This window comes from Hypomesus nipponensis, chromosome 20, assembly GCF_054491055.1.
Source record: "Hypomesus nipponensis isolate SF chromosome 20, ASM5449105v1, whole genome shotgun sequence".
In the NCBI taxonomy this organism is placed as follows: domain Eukaryota; kingdom Metazoa; phylum Chordata; class Actinopteri; order Osmeriformes; family Osmeridae; genus Hypomesus; species Hypomesus nipponensis.
In genome coordinates, this window is record NC_140380.1 from 7,444,479 (window position 1) to 7,461,042 (window position 16,564).

General features: G+C 56.2%; 1 protein-coding gene across 1 annotated transcript in view; it reads left to right on the forward strand.

Annotated features, from left to right (window-relative positions):
- dchs1b (dachsous cadherin-related 1b) overlaps positions 1 to 16,564 on the forward strand; it is an 84,043-nt gene that overhangs the window by 55,230 nt on the left and 12,249 nt on the right. The window contains exons 5-14 of the mRNA XM_084683913.1: positions 6,143 to 6,331; positions 8,259 to 8,490; positions 8,656 to 8,889; positions 9,658 to 10,728; positions 10,923 to 11,110; positions 11,325 to 11,421; positions 11,528 to 11,685; positions 13,956 to 14,396; positions 14,800 to 15,095; positions 15,364 to 15,479. Of these exons, the coding sequence (XP_084540039.1) occupies positions 6,143 to 6,331; positions 8,259 to 8,490; positions 8,656 to 8,889; positions 9,658 to 10,728; positions 10,923 to 11,110; positions 11,325 to 11,421; positions 11,528 to 11,685; positions 13,956 to 14,396; positions 14,800 to 15,095; positions 15,364 to 15,479 (3,022 nt within the window). The remainder of the gene's footprint in view (positions 1 to 6,142; positions 6,332 to 8,258; positions 8,491 to 8,655; positions 8,890 to 9,657; positions 10,729 to 10,922; positions 11,111 to 11,324; positions 11,422 to 11,527; positions 11,686 to 13,955; positions 14,397 to 14,799; positions 15,096 to 15,363; positions 15,480 to 16,564) is intronic.

Consider the following 16,564-nt stretch of genomic DNA (forward strand, 5'->3'; position numbering starts at 1 on the left):
TGCCGTCGGCGACGCCAGCTCACCACTAACGGGGTGGCGCTAACGCGGAGGCGGGGGGGGGGGGGCAGGGATCCGGAGGTCAGAGACTCTGATGAAGGCCCCCATGGGCCGTCCTGAAAGTCGACACGACCCAGAGTCTTTACAGTCCCGCCACCCCCCCCAGGAGCTGTTTGTGCGAGTTCAACGCGGCGTCGTGTTTAGTTTGACGGCGGAAGCCGATCAACTTGGGGAGAGAGAGAGGGAGAGAGAGACAGAGAGACAGAGAGAGGGACGGACAACCACAGGAAGGTTCCCCGTCTCGCAGTTCTGAGAGCTATCCGTTCTCCGCCCCTAACTATCTCGTCGCCCCTAACAACATAAGTGAGGATGATTCCCTGTCATTTGCCCTCTTTTCTTCATCTCTCCTCAACGGCAAATTCAGGTCCCTCCGTCTCTGATTGGCAGTTGTCTCCCAGCGGTGGGAGGGAAAACAGTAATTAGATCACTGAAGATTGTGGGAAGCAAGTGGCAATGTCTCACCCACAGTGGGCCCGTGCAGGGTGGCAGGATGAGGGGAGGAGGGATGAGGGGAGGAGGGATGAGGGAGGGATGATGGAAGGAGGGATGAAGGAGGGATGATGGAAGGAGGGATGACAGGCAGACATCTCTCACATGACGGACACGGCCCCAGTGGCCTTTTGGGAGGGACGGTAAAAAAAACACGACAACAAACCACTCTGGGTAATTTTAGAGGAATTCTTCCGGGAAGCGAGAGAGAGAGAGATAGAGAGAGAGAGAGAGAGAGAGAGACAGAGAGAGAGACAGAGACAGAGAGGGGGTGGAGAGAGAAAGAGAGGCTAAAAGAGGGGGGAGGCTAAAAGCGCTTTGGCTTCGGGAAACCGACAGCTGTGCCTCCACCCTCCCACCCTGGATGAATGTGTGTGTGTGTGTGAGAGAGTGTGTGTGAGAGTGTGTGTGTGAGAGAGAGAGTGTGTGCGCGCCGACTCGGGCACTTCAGTGGTTTTCGCCAATAAAAGAAAGCAACACAACAAGCAAAGCCCGGGTCCTGGAATCTGCGGCTTTTCCCTCTCCTCTGAGGCTGTGTGTGAGGGGGGGGTGGAGGCTGGGGGGGTGGAGGCTGGGGGGGTGGAGGCTGGGTGGGTGGAGGCTGGTGGGGGGGCGGCGGGGAGGGACTTTGGTTTGTCTTCACGAGCGTGTGGGCCTCTCCTGTCCAAGCGGACGGGCCTCGGAGTGAGCCATGCTGTCGGTTATTGTTTCCAATTTGTATCCCGCGCTTTTCAAAGAACCGTGCGGATTGTATGGGCCGGGGGGGGGGGGAAGAGGGAGGGATGGAGTGGAGGAGAGTGGAGGAGAGAGGGGCACTGTGTGAGAGAGAATGAGAGAGAGATGGTGGTGGATGCAGGGGGCGGGGGGGAGTGTGAGAGAAAGGAAGAGAGAGATATGGAGGGAGGGAGGGAGGGAGGGAGGGAGGGAGGGAGGGAGGGAGGGAGGGAGGGAGGGAGGGAGGGAGGGAGGGAGGGAGGGAGGGAGGGAGGGAGGGAGGGAGGGAGGGAGGGAGGGAGAATGAAGGAGATGCTGGAGGGATTGTGTGGGCCGCTGTTTGGGCTCTGTCTGGTCTACCCTGGCAGCTGAGGTTGAATAGCTGTTTATAGCTTCTATGGTCTGACAGGCTCTTGCACCAAACATAGTGTGTGTGTGGTTGTGTGTGTGTGTGGTTGTGTGTGTGTGTGTGTTCATGCCAGTGTCAGAGCGTACGCGCACGATTGTGTGAATGCACTTTGTGACGTGCCTGTGTGTGTGTGTGGGGGGGGGGGGTGCGTGCGCATGCGGCGGAGTAGCAAAGGAGTGAAGGAGATCCGCCGTAAAGGAAGAGTTATGCAGATAAGTGTGCCCTGTCACAACCCCTATAAACACAGACAAACAAACTAGCCCCACCCCAGCCCCTCCTCAAAACCCCACCGCAGGGGAAAAAACGCAAACGGAACCAAAACACACAAACACACGCAAGCCGAGGCCAAACAAACTCTGACGGTGACCTCTGGTATCCGAGGGGAACCGGAGGGTCCGGGGGTCTGGGAAGACAACATGTGGTAGGCTTTAGCTCGGTGGCTTATTGCATTACCTGTTTACGTATCAGCCCTTAGGGAACAAATACTATCAATTACACAGGGGGTCAACGGTTAAGCGCTTCCCAACCCGACGACATGTTTCCATAGCAAAACCCAAGTGGGACATGTTGACTGTATGTTTACCTGACTAGCCTCGAAAACAAGTATCTGTGAGACAAATGGACGATCTCCATGGTCAGCGAAAGACTCGTTTTTTTTCTGTAAATGTTTATCTCCGTGGGTCGTTTGGTCTCTCTCTCTCTCTGTAAACGAGCATACTTCACACTGGGAGACAGACTCCTATATTCAGAGTGTGTTTATCAATAGAACAGATCCCTGTAAATAAAGTCTGTCAGAGAGAGAAAAGTGTGTGTGTGTGTGTGTGTGTTTGTAAGTGAGTGTTTGTGGTGTGTATGTGTGTGTAAGTGCATGTGCCTTGTTGTTGTTGTGTATGCGTGATGTGTGATTGCGTGTAATCCAATCAAATGGAGAGCAATGACCCTAAAGGTCAGGGGTTGGCCAAACGTCCAGCTGCCCCTCTCATTTCTGTCCTCTGACCCCTGACCCTTGAACCCCCCGACTTCAGAGGCCTGTTTCAAACCCTGACCCTGGATTGTGGAAGGGGTTAATGTGTGTGTGGTGTATGTGTGTGTGTGTGTGTGTGTGTGGTGTGGACTCGTCCCCTAGACTTCATACATGAGAAGACAGGAATGTGGCGATGACAATGCTGGGGTAGGGGCAACCTGTTACCATGGCGTCAGTGAAAGGAAATGTGAGTGAGCCATTTGAACCATCCCTGGCATGGAGAGAGATGGATGGATGGATGGATGGATGGAGGGGTAGACAGGGAGAGGCGTGGAGGGAACGTAAGCAGAGCGAGAGAAATAGCCTGTCAGGCGCTGAAGGCAAACCTCCCTCTTCCAGATACACCATTAGCGGCCCTCGGGGGCCCCTGGAGGGAGGGTGGGGGGGGGCGGTGGCGGGCAAAACGATCGAAGGAAAACGCACCGCCGGGACATTTCTTCACGTCTGTGCCTGTCGACAAAGCGCCGAATCAGAGGTTTCCAAAAGCCCCCCCCTTCGCTCGCGGCCCTGTTTGGGTTCAGCGTCGTCAGCGCGTCTGTGCGCTGCTGACTCGGGACGCTGGACGGACGGTCTCCGGGGCTGGCAGGCCTTTAGCGCGCTCGCCTGACTGCGCGTGACTTATCGATTCGAGGCTTTTCGAGCCCCCCCCCCTTCACGTCTCTCTCTCTCTGTCTCGTTTTTCTTTCCATCTATCGCTTCCATCTCCATCTGTCTTTTCTCCGATCCCTCTCTATTCGTCTCCCGCCCGCCCGCCCTCTCTCTCTCTCTCTCTCTCTCTCTCTCTGACTGTGTCTCTGTCTCTCTTCATCTGTCTCTCTCGTTCTCTCCTTCGCTCTCGCTCCAGGAATGTTTTTCGCTCTGTTTTTCCCGTCATAAAGCTGGAAGTCGCTGCGCGCGCAGTCTGTTGCATCAAACTCCGGAGGATCGCAACAGTTTTACGGCTCTCTGTTTTTGCGCGGAGCTTTCATCGTTCCGCAGCATCCCTGAGTACAAACTGATGTTAGTGTTTCGTTCTTTCCCATCGTGGGGAAACATAAGGCTTCCCTACAGTCAGCGTTTGAACTTTAACCAGCGCGGACAATCAATGTCCTGTTTTTCCTGTCCCAGCCTCAACCCTATCCCCTCAGCCCCAGCGTCAACCCCTCAGCCCCAGCCTCACCCCCATCCCCTCAGCCCCAGCCTCAACCCCTCAGCCCCAGCCTCACCCCCATCCCCTCAGCCCCAGCCTCAACCCCTCAGCCCCAGCCTCACCCCCATCCCCTCAGCCCCAGCCTCAACCCCTCAGCCCCAGCCCTAGCCTCAGCCCTAATCTAAGTTCCCCAGTGTCACCCCCATCCCCTCAGCCCTAGCCGCAGCCCCGGCCTCACTCCCTAACCCCCAGGGCAGTGAGGTGCTGCAGTAACAACACATGCTGTCACAACCCAGCAGCGCAGTGTAATCCTCTATCTCCTCTCGGTGTGAACAGACTGATGCTCTGGAGTCAGGATGGAGGTGTCCATGACATCATCCTCACACAGGGTGGGCCCGGTCATGCCTGATCCAGCGCCCGTAATTAGATTTAGTGTAAAACACATGTGTGTGCGCGCCACTATTCCAATCTCTCCCCGCAGGTGGCCAATTTATCATATCTATGACCAGCCAGAGGGGAGGATGTGAAGGAGGGGGGAGAGAGAGGGGGAGAGAGAGAGGGAAGGGGGAGAGAGAGAGGGAGAGGGAGAGGCCTAATACGAAGATGATCTGCAGTTGAAAACACAACAAAACAGAGTTACACATCCCTCCCTCCCTCCACCCAGAAAGACAGACAGAAACACGGAGACACACGCCAAGCACACAACCTCCAAGCTGTAAACCATGTCACGCATGTTAAATCCATTGGCCCACCGGAGCCTCACCTTGTGATCTACGGTTGCCGGTTCAGAACTACAAAGAACGCGCCGGCGATACCCGGAGCCTGTAGCCTGTTGCATTGTGGGACGGAAGGGCTCTGTGATGTAAGACGGCCTACCCCCCCCCAACCCCCCCCCCCCCCAACCCCCACCCCCCTGCCGCTTGGCACAGAGTCAAGGCCTCTGGAACTAAGAGAAAAGGCTACTTTTTACAGACGTCGTAAACGGCACCAAACAATGTTACGGGGGGGGGAGCCTTGACAGGGTCTGGCTGGTATAAAACTTGAGTTTTGGAGGAAGGAGCTCGGGATGTCAAAGGTCACTTCCCCTCCGTGTTTGGCGGAGAAGCACTTTGTTGTAGTACGGGTTGGGGGGGGGCAGATCCTTTACGTGGCACACTGCGTGTACTCGTGTGTGTGTGTGTTTGTGCGCGCGAGCGTGTGTTTGCATGTGTGCGTGTATTTGCGTGTATGAGAGTGTGTGTGCGTCTACTTGTATTTGTGTGTGTGTGTGCACCTTTCCCGGGGAGCCTTGGCCCGTGACGGCCCTTCAGCACCTTAGCCGTCGTCGGACCAGGGCCGACTCACTCCTAAACGAGTCCCCTCCCCCTCGTTCACTGCCTTCCCTCTGGCCTGTCACCTTCACGGGGCTGGCTCCGCCTCTGAAAGGTCGCCCCCCTATCTGCTCCCGCCGCATAACCACGGTAACGGGGGCGGGGTTTGAAGCATGGGCGAGGGGCCTTTGCGGACCGGAGGGACGGAAGTGCTGGTTCTGTTTCCGTGCCGGCAGATTCGCGCTGACGCCGGCCTCATTTGGTGGAGATGGGTTCTGTGCCATCTGGTTCTGTGCCGGCTGGTTCTACGCAAGGCTGGTTTGGAGGCTGGGCCTGTTCTGTTGGGTTATGTTATGAGGGCTGTGTGTGGGTTTGTTCCGTGTGGGAGGTTATCTGTGTGGGCTAAGCTTGTTTTCGGCTTGGTTGGATTCCTGTATTTCATTCTTGGGCACTTTGGGTTAAGAAAAGATTAAAAAAGTCTAGATTGATGGCTGGATGGATGGATGGAAGGATAGGTAGAATGGATGGAAAAGAGAGAGAGAGAGAGAGAGGGAGAGGGAGAGGGAGAAAAGGGAGGAAAGGGAGGGCGAGAATGCTCGAGGGGGAATGAAAGCTTTTCAGTGGTTTGGGGGCATCATGGGCAGTATGCTGATTAAGCGTAACGTGAGCCTATGAGGAGTCAGCGATGTGACTCTGAAGACCACTAGCCCCGATCTGATTGGTCATGCGATAGCTTTGTTTTTGCTGCGGAATTTGGAGCTTGGCAGTCCTGCGATGCGACTAAAGAAATGGAATGCCCTTGGTGTTCTTTTATTCTGTCACAAGTTTGATTGTTGTAATCAGATGGTGATTGATGATGACTTTAACATCCCTCCCTCCCTCCCTCCCTCCCTCCCTCCCTCCCTCCCTCCCTCCCTCCCTCCCTCCCTCCCTCCCTCCCTCCCTCCCTCCCTCCCTCCCTCCCTCCCTCCCTCCCTCCCTCCCTCCCTCCCTCCCCTCCCTCTCCTTAGCTCACAGCCACAGATGAGGACCGCGGCTCGTTCGGCGCCGTCTCCTACACCCTGGGCCCCGGCTCTGGCAGCGCGGTGCCCACCCACTTCACCCTGGGCAAGGAGACGGGCCAGCTGTGCACCAGCACCGACCTGGACCGGGACCAGGGCTCCGACAGCTACGACCTCACCGTCACCGCCACTGACGGGGTACTGACACATCCGTCTATCCCTCTCTCTCTCTCTCTCTCTCTCTCTCTCACTCTCTCTCTCTCTCTCTCTCTCTCTCTCTCTCTCTCTCTCTCTCTCTCTCACTCTCACTCCTTTTCTCTCTCACCTTTCGAAGCTGTATCGAACAGGGAGGTTGTGAGGACAGGGATTGAGGTTCAAATTGACGCCGAGGACGTATTGAGGTTGGAAGACACACTGGCATCTTTCAGTTGTATCTACAGCCGCGACAGTCCTCATTTGAATGCCCGTGTGACCAAAGCGACCAACACCATGGTATAATCGCCTTGACTTTTTGTTTGGATTCCGTTGCTGTTTCTTTCTAAGAGGAGGCACGCCAAACATAGCATTCAGCCAAGTCGGTCTATTGGTAAAATGCAACAAAACGGACCACATCATTAATTTAGTCATTTAACAACTCTGGGTTTTAGTAGCAAAACAACAAGCCTGACAACATCTCATGGTGTTCACATGCTAACCAACAGTTAGGTCAGTGTTCCAATGAGAAGCAAGCGTGACGTTCCTCACCAGCAGCCTCAGACAAGATGTTCCGGAACCTTCTTCTGGTCTTGCCGGTCGCCTAGCAACCTACCGTGACTCCTCCCTCTCCGTGTTCCAACTCACTTCACCGTGTCTCGAGGTCGACGACCGAGCGAAAACCACGAAGGGCCTTGCCGCTCGCCGTCCTGTCAGCGGGGACGAAAGTTCCTCGGAGAGCCTCCGCGGAGCTCGTCTTCAGCGCAGATGTCCAGTCCCTCCTGGAGTGGGTTTATGAGGCCCAGACTGACCTGCTGTGATCATCTCCTCTCTGCACGGACCAGAGGGGAGAGGCAGGGGTCGGGACGAGCAGAGACAAGCTGGACGTGCACCGCAGCCATGCATCTAGCATCCTGTTCCCCTGCCTGCCAAGGCTGGGAGAGAGAGACGCAAAGGGCATGCTAAAGCCATCAGAGAGAGAGGGAGGGAGAGAGGGAGGGAGGGAGGGAGGGAGAAGGGAGAGGGTGAGAGGGAGGGAGGGAGGGTGGGAGGGAGAGGGAGGGAGAGGGGGAAGAGAGGGAGAGGGGGATGAGAGAGAAGGAGGAAAACAGATTGTGCTGATATTTCCATATGCCACACTTAAACACTCAAGTGTACACGGACCAAGACACACCAGAACGCAAGCATGCGCACATGCCACTCACACACACACACACGCACGCGCGCGCACGGGCGGGCGCACACACACCAACGACGCATCACATCAAAACCCACTGGGCACTCAAAATGAAGAGGCAATAAAAACGGTTATCCACTTTTTCTCTCTTTCGCTCGCTCCCTCTGTTGTTCCCTCCCTCCCTCTCTCACACACACAAACACACACACACACACACACCAAGGGTCCACATTGCCCTTTATACTGTATCCAGCTGGTGACTGTAGTCCTGGTGTCTCTGTGTTATTGAGGGAGCCAGAGGGCCAGACCAGCTAACCCAATGTAATGAGTAGAAGCCATTACCCCTCTGATGGGATGTTTATAGCCGCTGATTCACTCCACATTTCCTGCTTTTTAAACAGAGACCGTTGTCTTTTATCCTACACTTTTATCTTCCGATTGACACATAAATCTATGATGAATCGACAAATATATCTACATTGGTGACTGATTCTTTTTGTTTTCCCCGCAAATGACAGAAAGGGATAACCTAGTCTTGAACTAAAATTGGAAAACAGGAATAAAATTGTCGTGGTTCAGCTTGTGGTGCAGTTTTCTTGTACATCCTAATGAGTAGCAGTTCTGTCTGTCTCTGTGTTCCCTCTCCAGCAGAGTTTAACCATTTGTGGCTGTCTCCTCTCCCTTCCCTCCTCTCCTCTCTCCTCCTCCTCCTCTCCCCGCCTCTCCTCTCCTCCTCTCCTCTTCTCCTCTCCTCAGGGTGGTCTCAGTGCGGTGGCTCGGGTGAGGGTCTCCGTGGTGGACATCAACGACAACCGCCCCTCCTTCTACCCCGTCAGCTACACCGTCAGCCTCAGCGCCCACAGTCCCCCCGGCACCTCCGTCGTCAAGGTGACCGCCAACGACCCCGACGCCGGCGACAACGGCAAAGTGACCTATCGTGCGCTGCCCGGCGGAGGCTCCGCCTTCTTCACCCTCAACAAGGACACAGGTGTGTGTGTGTGTGTGTGTGTGGTATATAGAGGGACATGTGAATTGAAAAAACCTGAGTGTGTGTTTCTGGTATTTCCTGTGTTTACATCCCCCTCTTCACTTCTCCTTCCTGTTCTCCATCCTCCCTTCCCCTCTCTCTCCCTCTCTCCCCGTCTCTCCCCAGGCGTGATCTCTCTCTCCCGCTCGCTGCACGGCAAGGCCAACACGGTGGTCTCCATGGTGATCTCGGCGCAGGATGGGGGCGGTCTGACGGCGCCGGTGAACGCCCGGGTGAACGTGAGCGTGGTGGCGGGCTCGGTGGCGCCCCCGGTGTTCGAGCAGGCGCAGTACTTCTTCACCGTGTCCGAGGACGTGCTGAGGGGGACCGAGGTCGGGGTGGTCCGCGCCAGCAAGACAGGTCGGGACACACACACACACACCACACACACACACACCACACACACACACTACACGCAGTATATTTGAAGAAAAAATAAACACTCTTTTTTTCGCTGAGGTGTTTCGCCGAAAACTGGATCGCGGCCACCCGACCTCGCTCGCGTAGCCCCCAGTTATTTAAAGTACAATTCTGACACGTACGATGGCAGCGATCACAGCTGCGATGCACGCTGCCAAGTTCCCATGAGCGATGGGAGCGAGCTTAAGTCCTTTAAAGTAAACTGTATTGATAGAGCCTCGGCGCGGTGTTTGATATCTCCTGGTTGTCTCCTGCCGCCCCGGTTGTCCAAACAGACATGCAGCTGGAGTATACACTCCATTAGGGACGACCATCCATCACTAATCCCCAGCGGTAATCCCTTCTCCGTTTCTCTCGTCCGCCCGCCCCCCCCCCACTTCAGCTTAACGCTCGTTTATTTTCACGGCGTTATCAATGAGTGACACCCGAGCAGGAGGGAAAGGGAGTGATGCGGGGGTGGGGGGGGGGTGAGAGTGAAGGGTGATGGAGGAGTGTGCCAGGGGGTGGGGGGGTGAGCTGGACTGAAGTGCCCTCGCTTTTTGGGTCCGCGCGAACGTCTTGGGAGCGGCATTAGAAGTGTCAAAACACGTCTCCCTGTGTTTGGAGCGAGGAAATGCACGAGCTGTTCCCTGAAAGACTTGAACGTTTCCTTGTTCCTCCACCTCTCTCTCCTCCTCTCTCCTCCCTCCCTCTCCCTCGGCCTTCCAGGGGGGCCCAAGGACGTCTCCTACTCCATCTCCTCCGGCGACCCCGACGGCTTCTTCACCGTGGACCCCTCCTCCGGCGCCCTTCGCACCGCCCTCCCCCTGGACCACGAGGTGTGCGCCAGCCTGGACCTGGAAGTGCAGGCCCGCAGCGGCTCCCCGCCCGCCTTCGGCACGGCGCGCGTGCGCGTCGCCGTCTCCGACGTCAACGACAACGCCCCCACCTTCCTGCCCTCCTCGTCCGAGTCCCTCCTCCTCCCGGAGGTCACCAAGATGGGCACGGTCATCTACCGCGTGCAGGCCGCCGACCGCGACTCGGGCCCCAACGGGCAGCTGAGCTTCGACCTGGCGTCGGTGGGGGCGGCGGGCGGCGGCGGAGCCGGCGGAGCCGGCGGGCAGAGGACGTTCGGCGTGGACCGCGGCAGCGGCGAGCTGCGCCTGATCGGGACGCTGTCCTACGAGAGCGCCCCGCGCTACGACCTCCAGGTGGTGGCGAAGGACGGCGGCGCGCCCCAGCTGAGCTCCACCTTCACCCTGGTGGTGCACGTCCAGGCGCAGGACGCCCAGGGCCCCGCCTTCGACACGCTCACCTACCGGGTGGAGCTCCGCGAGAACACGCCGCTCAGCACCCGCTTCCTGCAGGTGCGGGCGCTGAACCGGGAGGCCGGCGGGAACGGCAACGGCGGGAGCTCGTCGGCGCCCGTCACGTACCGCCTGCATCCGGACGGCGACGCCGCCGGGTTCGGTGTGGCGGCGGACAGCGGTTGGCTGTTTGTGCGCAGCTCGCTCGACCGCGAGGCCAAGGACATGTTCCTGCTGACGGTGCTCGCCACGTCGGGGCGGGGCGCGGCCGGGCGGACTGGCAGCGCCACCGTGAGGGTGACGGTGACGGACGAGAACGATAACACGCCGAGGCTGAGCCAGGACAGGGTGTTCCTGGCGGTGCGGGAGAACCTTCCGGCGGGGATGGGCTTCGGGAGGGTGTCGGCGACGGATCGCGACGCGGGTCAAAACGCCCGCCTCTCCTACAGACTGCTGCACACCGACAGGCACTTCCAGATCAACTCCCAGACAGGTGAGACCCGAACAGGAGATCTTGTCCTACTTGACCTTTAATGCCCACACAGGAGATCTTGTCCTACTCTACCTTTAACGTCCACATAGGAGATCGTTCTCCTACTCTACCTTTAATGCAGGGTCCCAAAAATATGGCTTTTATTTCGTTTTGTATACAAACCCTTCCATCCCTCCTCCCCCCGTTCCCCCCAGGTGAGATCAGTACCCGGGTGAACCTGGACAGGGAGCAGCAGTCCAGCTACCAGCTGGTCATCGTGGTCCAGGACGGAGGCACGCCCCCTCGCAGCGCCACGGGCACCGCCCACATCACCGTCCTGGACGAGAACGACAACGCCCCCAGCTTCAGCCACGGCCACCCTGACAAGGAGCTGCTGCTGCAGGTGAGGGAGGGAGGGAGAGTGGAGAGGGAGGGAGGTGGAGAGGGGAGAGGAGAGATAGAGACAGAGAGAGAAACAGAGGGCAAGAGAAATGGGAAAATCGTGGTGGCCACGTTTGACCGGTGGAGATAATGCCATGTGGAACATCTCGACCTAGGATTCAGATGAGAGAAACAGCAGAAGGTGAAGATCTTAAAAGGTGTGTGTGTGTGTCCAGGTGATGGAGGGCCTCCCCTCAGGTTCCGTCCTGGGGACGGTGACGGCCAAGGACCCGGACGAGGGAGAGAACGGCACCGTCTACTACTCCCTGTCAGGTCAGCTCACACACACACACACACACTCACATGCAGCTCTGGCTACTCCATCCTGATGACAGCGGTCAGAACGTAACAAGTGTGTGTGTGTGTGTGTGTTGTCCAGGTTCCAGAGCAGAGCGTTTCTCCCTGAACCCCTCCACGGGGGAGCTGCGCTCCTCCTCCCCTCTCAGGAGGCTGGAGAGGGCAGAGTACACCTTCACCGTGACCGCCTCCGACCACGGAGCACCCGGCCTCAGCTCCACCTGCCTGCTCCGCATACAGGTAAACACACACGCAGATGTGGACACACACACACAGGCAAACACACATGGAAACACACAGACAGACAGACAGACAGACAGACAGACAGACAGACAGACAGACAGACAGACAGACAGAGACACACACCAGAGAAGAGGAGAGGTGAAGAAAAAGCGAGAGAGAAAGAGAGAGAGTTTAAGAGAGATAGACAGAATGAAAAATAGGGAAGACATGGAGATGGTAGAGAGAGAGAGAGAGAGAGAGAGAGAGAGAGAGAGAGAGAGAGAGAGGGAGAGAGGGAGAGAGGGAGAGAGGGAGAGAGGGAGAGAGGGAGAGAGAGAATCTGAATCCCTGTCTGTGAGGTTTCTCCAGCTCAGCCTGTTCCCTGCTCTGGCAGGGCCGAGGTGAGTAGCCCAGAGAGGCAGAAGATGGTCTGGACCCAGTTACCTCCTTGTGTACCCTTCTTCTTCGGGGCCCTGCCTGCCTATCCACACAGTCACACAAGTCTTATCGGGGGGGAAGAGAACGGCCCTGCCGCAGAGAGAGGGGGGGAGGGGCCAGGGCAAAACTGAGGAGTTTGATGTCGTTCTTCGTGCGATTTCAGAAAAGAACAGAGGGGGGGGGGGGGGGGTGGAGAAAGATGCTAATTACAGGCAGAGGCCTTGCCATACTCTTCCCCCCTCCCCTCCCCTCCGCCCTCATCCCCCCCCCCTCCCTCCGCCCTCGCCCCCTCCCTGGTTGTGCGACGCAGAGATTACACAGTGGGGAAACAGGCACCTTGGAATCAAACGTTCCCAGATGGGGCTCTGACGAGGCCCAGCTGTGCGGGATCGCTCTGATCACGCAGTGGGGGGGGGGGGGAGAATACGCAACCGTACAGTAGCAGACGGCGACACACACACGCACGCAGCCTCCCATACGCCCGCATGGCACAACCGCATTAGCAAATAACGATTTGGAGATAGTGTTTCAAGTGGCAGTGCGTAAGCAGGCACCATGCAACTTTCTGGAGTCAAAAAATAAAGGGGGTGGGGAGGGGATGAGGAGCGGAGGGGTAGCGAGAGATGCCGAAACTTTGCACTCGACACCGAAGAAGACAGAAGAGGGAGTCTTCTAGAGAGTAACAGTTATCCGTTGCCTTGACAGGAATATATGTGCATATATATATTTTTTTTTACGCTCTTAAAGATTCCAGAGCAGTTGGTCTGGGTATGTCTTCACCTCCCTTGGCCTCCCTGCCTGACTCCTTCATGCTAACAGCACCAATCACTGACGACTTCCTTGGGGCCCTATCCAAGCCATTCATGTCTAATAGCAGATGATGGGTGATTAGCATTACCAGGCTTAGGTGGGAGGCTTGTGTGTGGGTGCGTGTGCTTGAATGCCTACGTCTGTGCATGTGTGTGTATGAGCTCATGTGCGTGTGTGTGAGCATGCCTGTGTGTGTGTGTGTGTGGGTTGAGGACTGTTTGTCTTTGCTGTCTGGCTGGTCTTTGATGTGCTGGGCTCTGTCGAGTCCTCTCGTCTCCAGGCTATTGTTCAGAGTGTCAGAGGGCCCCAACGCACATTTGCCTCCCATCTGTTTCTCGCCATCCAGCGCTGCCTTCAAAGTGTCCGAAACCCCATAGCGTGTGTGCGTGCGTGCGTGGACCCAGTAATTGGGGGAAGCTGTGTTTTTCGAAAAAGCCCGAATATTTACACACTTTCTTTTTTTTCCTCCCTTTTTTTTCTGAGTACGCCCATCATTGTTTTGGTTTCATCAAAAGCGTCTCATGCTGACGCCAATCCCCCACAGCCTCTCTGTAACTCCAGCCCCCGTGGTATGTGGAACGACTCTCTCTCCTCAGGGCCAGCAAGCTCGGTCCTGATCACCTCATCTGACCCGGGAATACGCTTTCCCTTTTCCCTTTTCAGAGAGTGACTCAGGGCGTCGCTGTGCCTGTGATTAGAGTTTCTGCCCCGAGCTGTGTTTAGGCTTTGTTTGGAAAACAAGGCCAGGAAAGCAACATTGCCAGTGCACTTGGGAATTTGTACCGTAATACACCCAATACGTGCACTTCAAATACGTCTCTGTTTGAAAACCGCCCATATTTGATATGCGTTGGGTGGACGTGGTACTGACAGCAATGTGCCACATGCGAGGCTTCAGCTGTGTATTGTAGATATTTTCTTTCATTTAGCATTTCATTTTTTTTCTAAAGTGACATACAGTACAGGGGGGATTTGAACCTGGAACGTCCTGATCGGCAGTCTCGCTCTTCCGTCTTTCCTCCCCGTCCTCCCCCGTACAGGTCCTCGGCACCGCAAAGTCCGCCCCCAAGCCCAACACCCTCTCCATGACCCTCAGCACCGTGGAGGGCTCCGCCCCGGGCTCCGTCATTGGCTCCGTCCGCTCCCACGACCAGCGAGAGCCTCTCCCATTGGAGGGCCAGGTGACCTACCTGGTTGTGGGCGGGACCGACCGCGAGGGCACTTTCATGGTGGAGCGCTCGAGCGGAGATGTGTACCTGGTGCGGGAGCTGGACTACGAGGAGGGCTCGCGCTACACGCTGCACGTGGAGGTCTCCGACTTCTCGCGGGCCTTCCCCAGCAGCCACCGGGTGCAGCTGGACATCTACGTGCAGGACAGCAACGACCACGCCCCCCGCTTCACCGAGGATCCCGTCACCGTGGTGATCCCGGAGGATGCAGAGCCGGGCTCCTCCGTCTACACCTTCCAGGCCTCCGACAAGGTAAGGAATACCTTGGGATTCATCCCCAAGGTATCTATGGGAGTCAGATGGCTGAGCGGTTAGGGAATTGGTCTGGTAATCAGAAGGTTGCTGGTTCGATTCCCTGCCGTGCCGTTTGACGTTGTGTCCTTGGGCAAGGCATTTCACCCTACTTGCCTCGGGGAGAATGTCCCTGTACTTACTGTAAGTCGCTCTGGATAAGCGCGTCTGCTAAATGACTACATGTAAATCTCCATTGAAAGGCTCTGTCACTGTCCAATGTGATGTCACGATGTTAGCTAGGCTCCTCCGCAAAGGGATTGTCGCGTTCATTGACCAACCCTGCTTGTTTAAAGACATGTGGAAAGAACGTGAAACAATGTCAAAACTCTTCATAAACAAACTCTGTTCCGACGTCCCCTAGGATGGGAGCGGACCCAACAGCGAGCTCCAGTACTCCATCGAGCACTGCTGGCCCGACAGCCCCGACCTCCTGACCCTCGACCCCTCCACGGGCGTCCTGACCCTGGGCCAGAGCCTGGACCGCGAGGCCACGCCCTCCCTCTACCTGGTGGTGCGGGCGACCGACTCGGCGGCCGACCCGGCGCAGCGACGTTGGGGGTCGGTGACGGCGCGGCTGTTTGTGACGGACGTCAACGACAACGCCCCGCTCTTTAGCTCGCCCGCCGCCGTCAGCGTCATGGAGGACCAGCCTGTCGGGTGGGCGACCGCACCGACCCTGACCCCTGTCCCTACGGAACCTAACCCCCCTCGCCGTGTGCCCCCCAACTCTGTACCTCACCCTACCCTGTCCTTTAACCTTTAACCCCGCCCTCAGCCCCTGATCCATCCCCTCACCCCTGACCTTTGACCCCAACACCCAACCCGAAACGCTAGCCCAAGCTTATACCCACCTCGGTGAAAGCCCCTGTGTGAGTCTCTGTTTGTGGTTGCCAGGTTTGTGTAATTTGTTGTTTGCGGTTGCCAGGTTTGTGGTGGTGTACGTGATGGCCCGAGACGAGGACGAGGGCGAGAACGGGCGCGTGTCGTACCGCATCCAATCAGGGAACAGCGCTGGACGCTTCCATCTCAACCCCAACACCGGTACGATTTATAGAGTCTGCACTCTAACACACAGAGCTGTTCAGCTGTCCTTCTACTGAACTCTGTTAGAAATACGCTTCAAAAACCTTTTTATGGTGTTTTGTACTCAGAGGCTCTTCTACTGGAAACGTTCTTGCAGAAATACATTTAGTCCTAACTGGAAAACCAAATTCAGGATTTGATTGTTTCCCGACAGCAACAACCAAAGAAACCCAAAAGCGTTTGATTTTGTAATTCTGTGTCACATCTTTCATTAAGGCGAAACGCACTCATGATTTCCCAAGCTCAGATCCCGGCTTTAACTTCTCGAACACAACGAGGCTTTAACACGAGGAGATGCTCTGTATTGGGTTTAGAAATGATTGATGTTTAATCATTATCCCACCCGGAGAAGCATGAAACTGCAGACGTCTGGGAGGGCCGTTGTTACTCCTGCCCCTGAATTCCCGCCCCCGAGGCTCCAACTGCTAAAGCACTCATCATCGTAATACCGTTCGCTGTGTGATCTTTCAATGCCCGCCTGGCAATATTTCACTTAAATAACGTTTCGGTCCTCTTCTCAACACCGCTTAGTTCATGGGAACCTAGTTTTATTTGGGCAAAGGACGCAGCTACCCTTTGATATGTTATATATGTGTATATTAACATGTAATTTCTCCATCATCAGAGCTATGTGATGTAGACCCAGTATGACGGGGGGTTTTTTCACCGGGGGATGGGATTAGAAAACCTTTTAGACAGACACTTTTAATGGCCGAAACAGATGGGAGGGAGCTCTTCACTTGAGTTAGAAACCAGGGTGGATTTTGAACTTCTGGTTTCTCTCACAAGCTTGGAGGTGGTGAGGTTATGCACATCATGGGTTGCTACGGTTTCCGAACAGTCCGGTAGGTGCGTGAACACCGCACACAGAGGCAGGGATTCGCTGGGGCTTCGGTATAACTTTGGAAATGGCGAGCTAATTCAGTTCTTTCCGAATGCCGTCTTGACCTCACCTATTCCATTCATTTGACGTTCTTTAGAGAAGAAAATCCCTCGGTAAAATGCTCTACCCAGAGAAATAGTTTTTCCAGACCTTTACACTT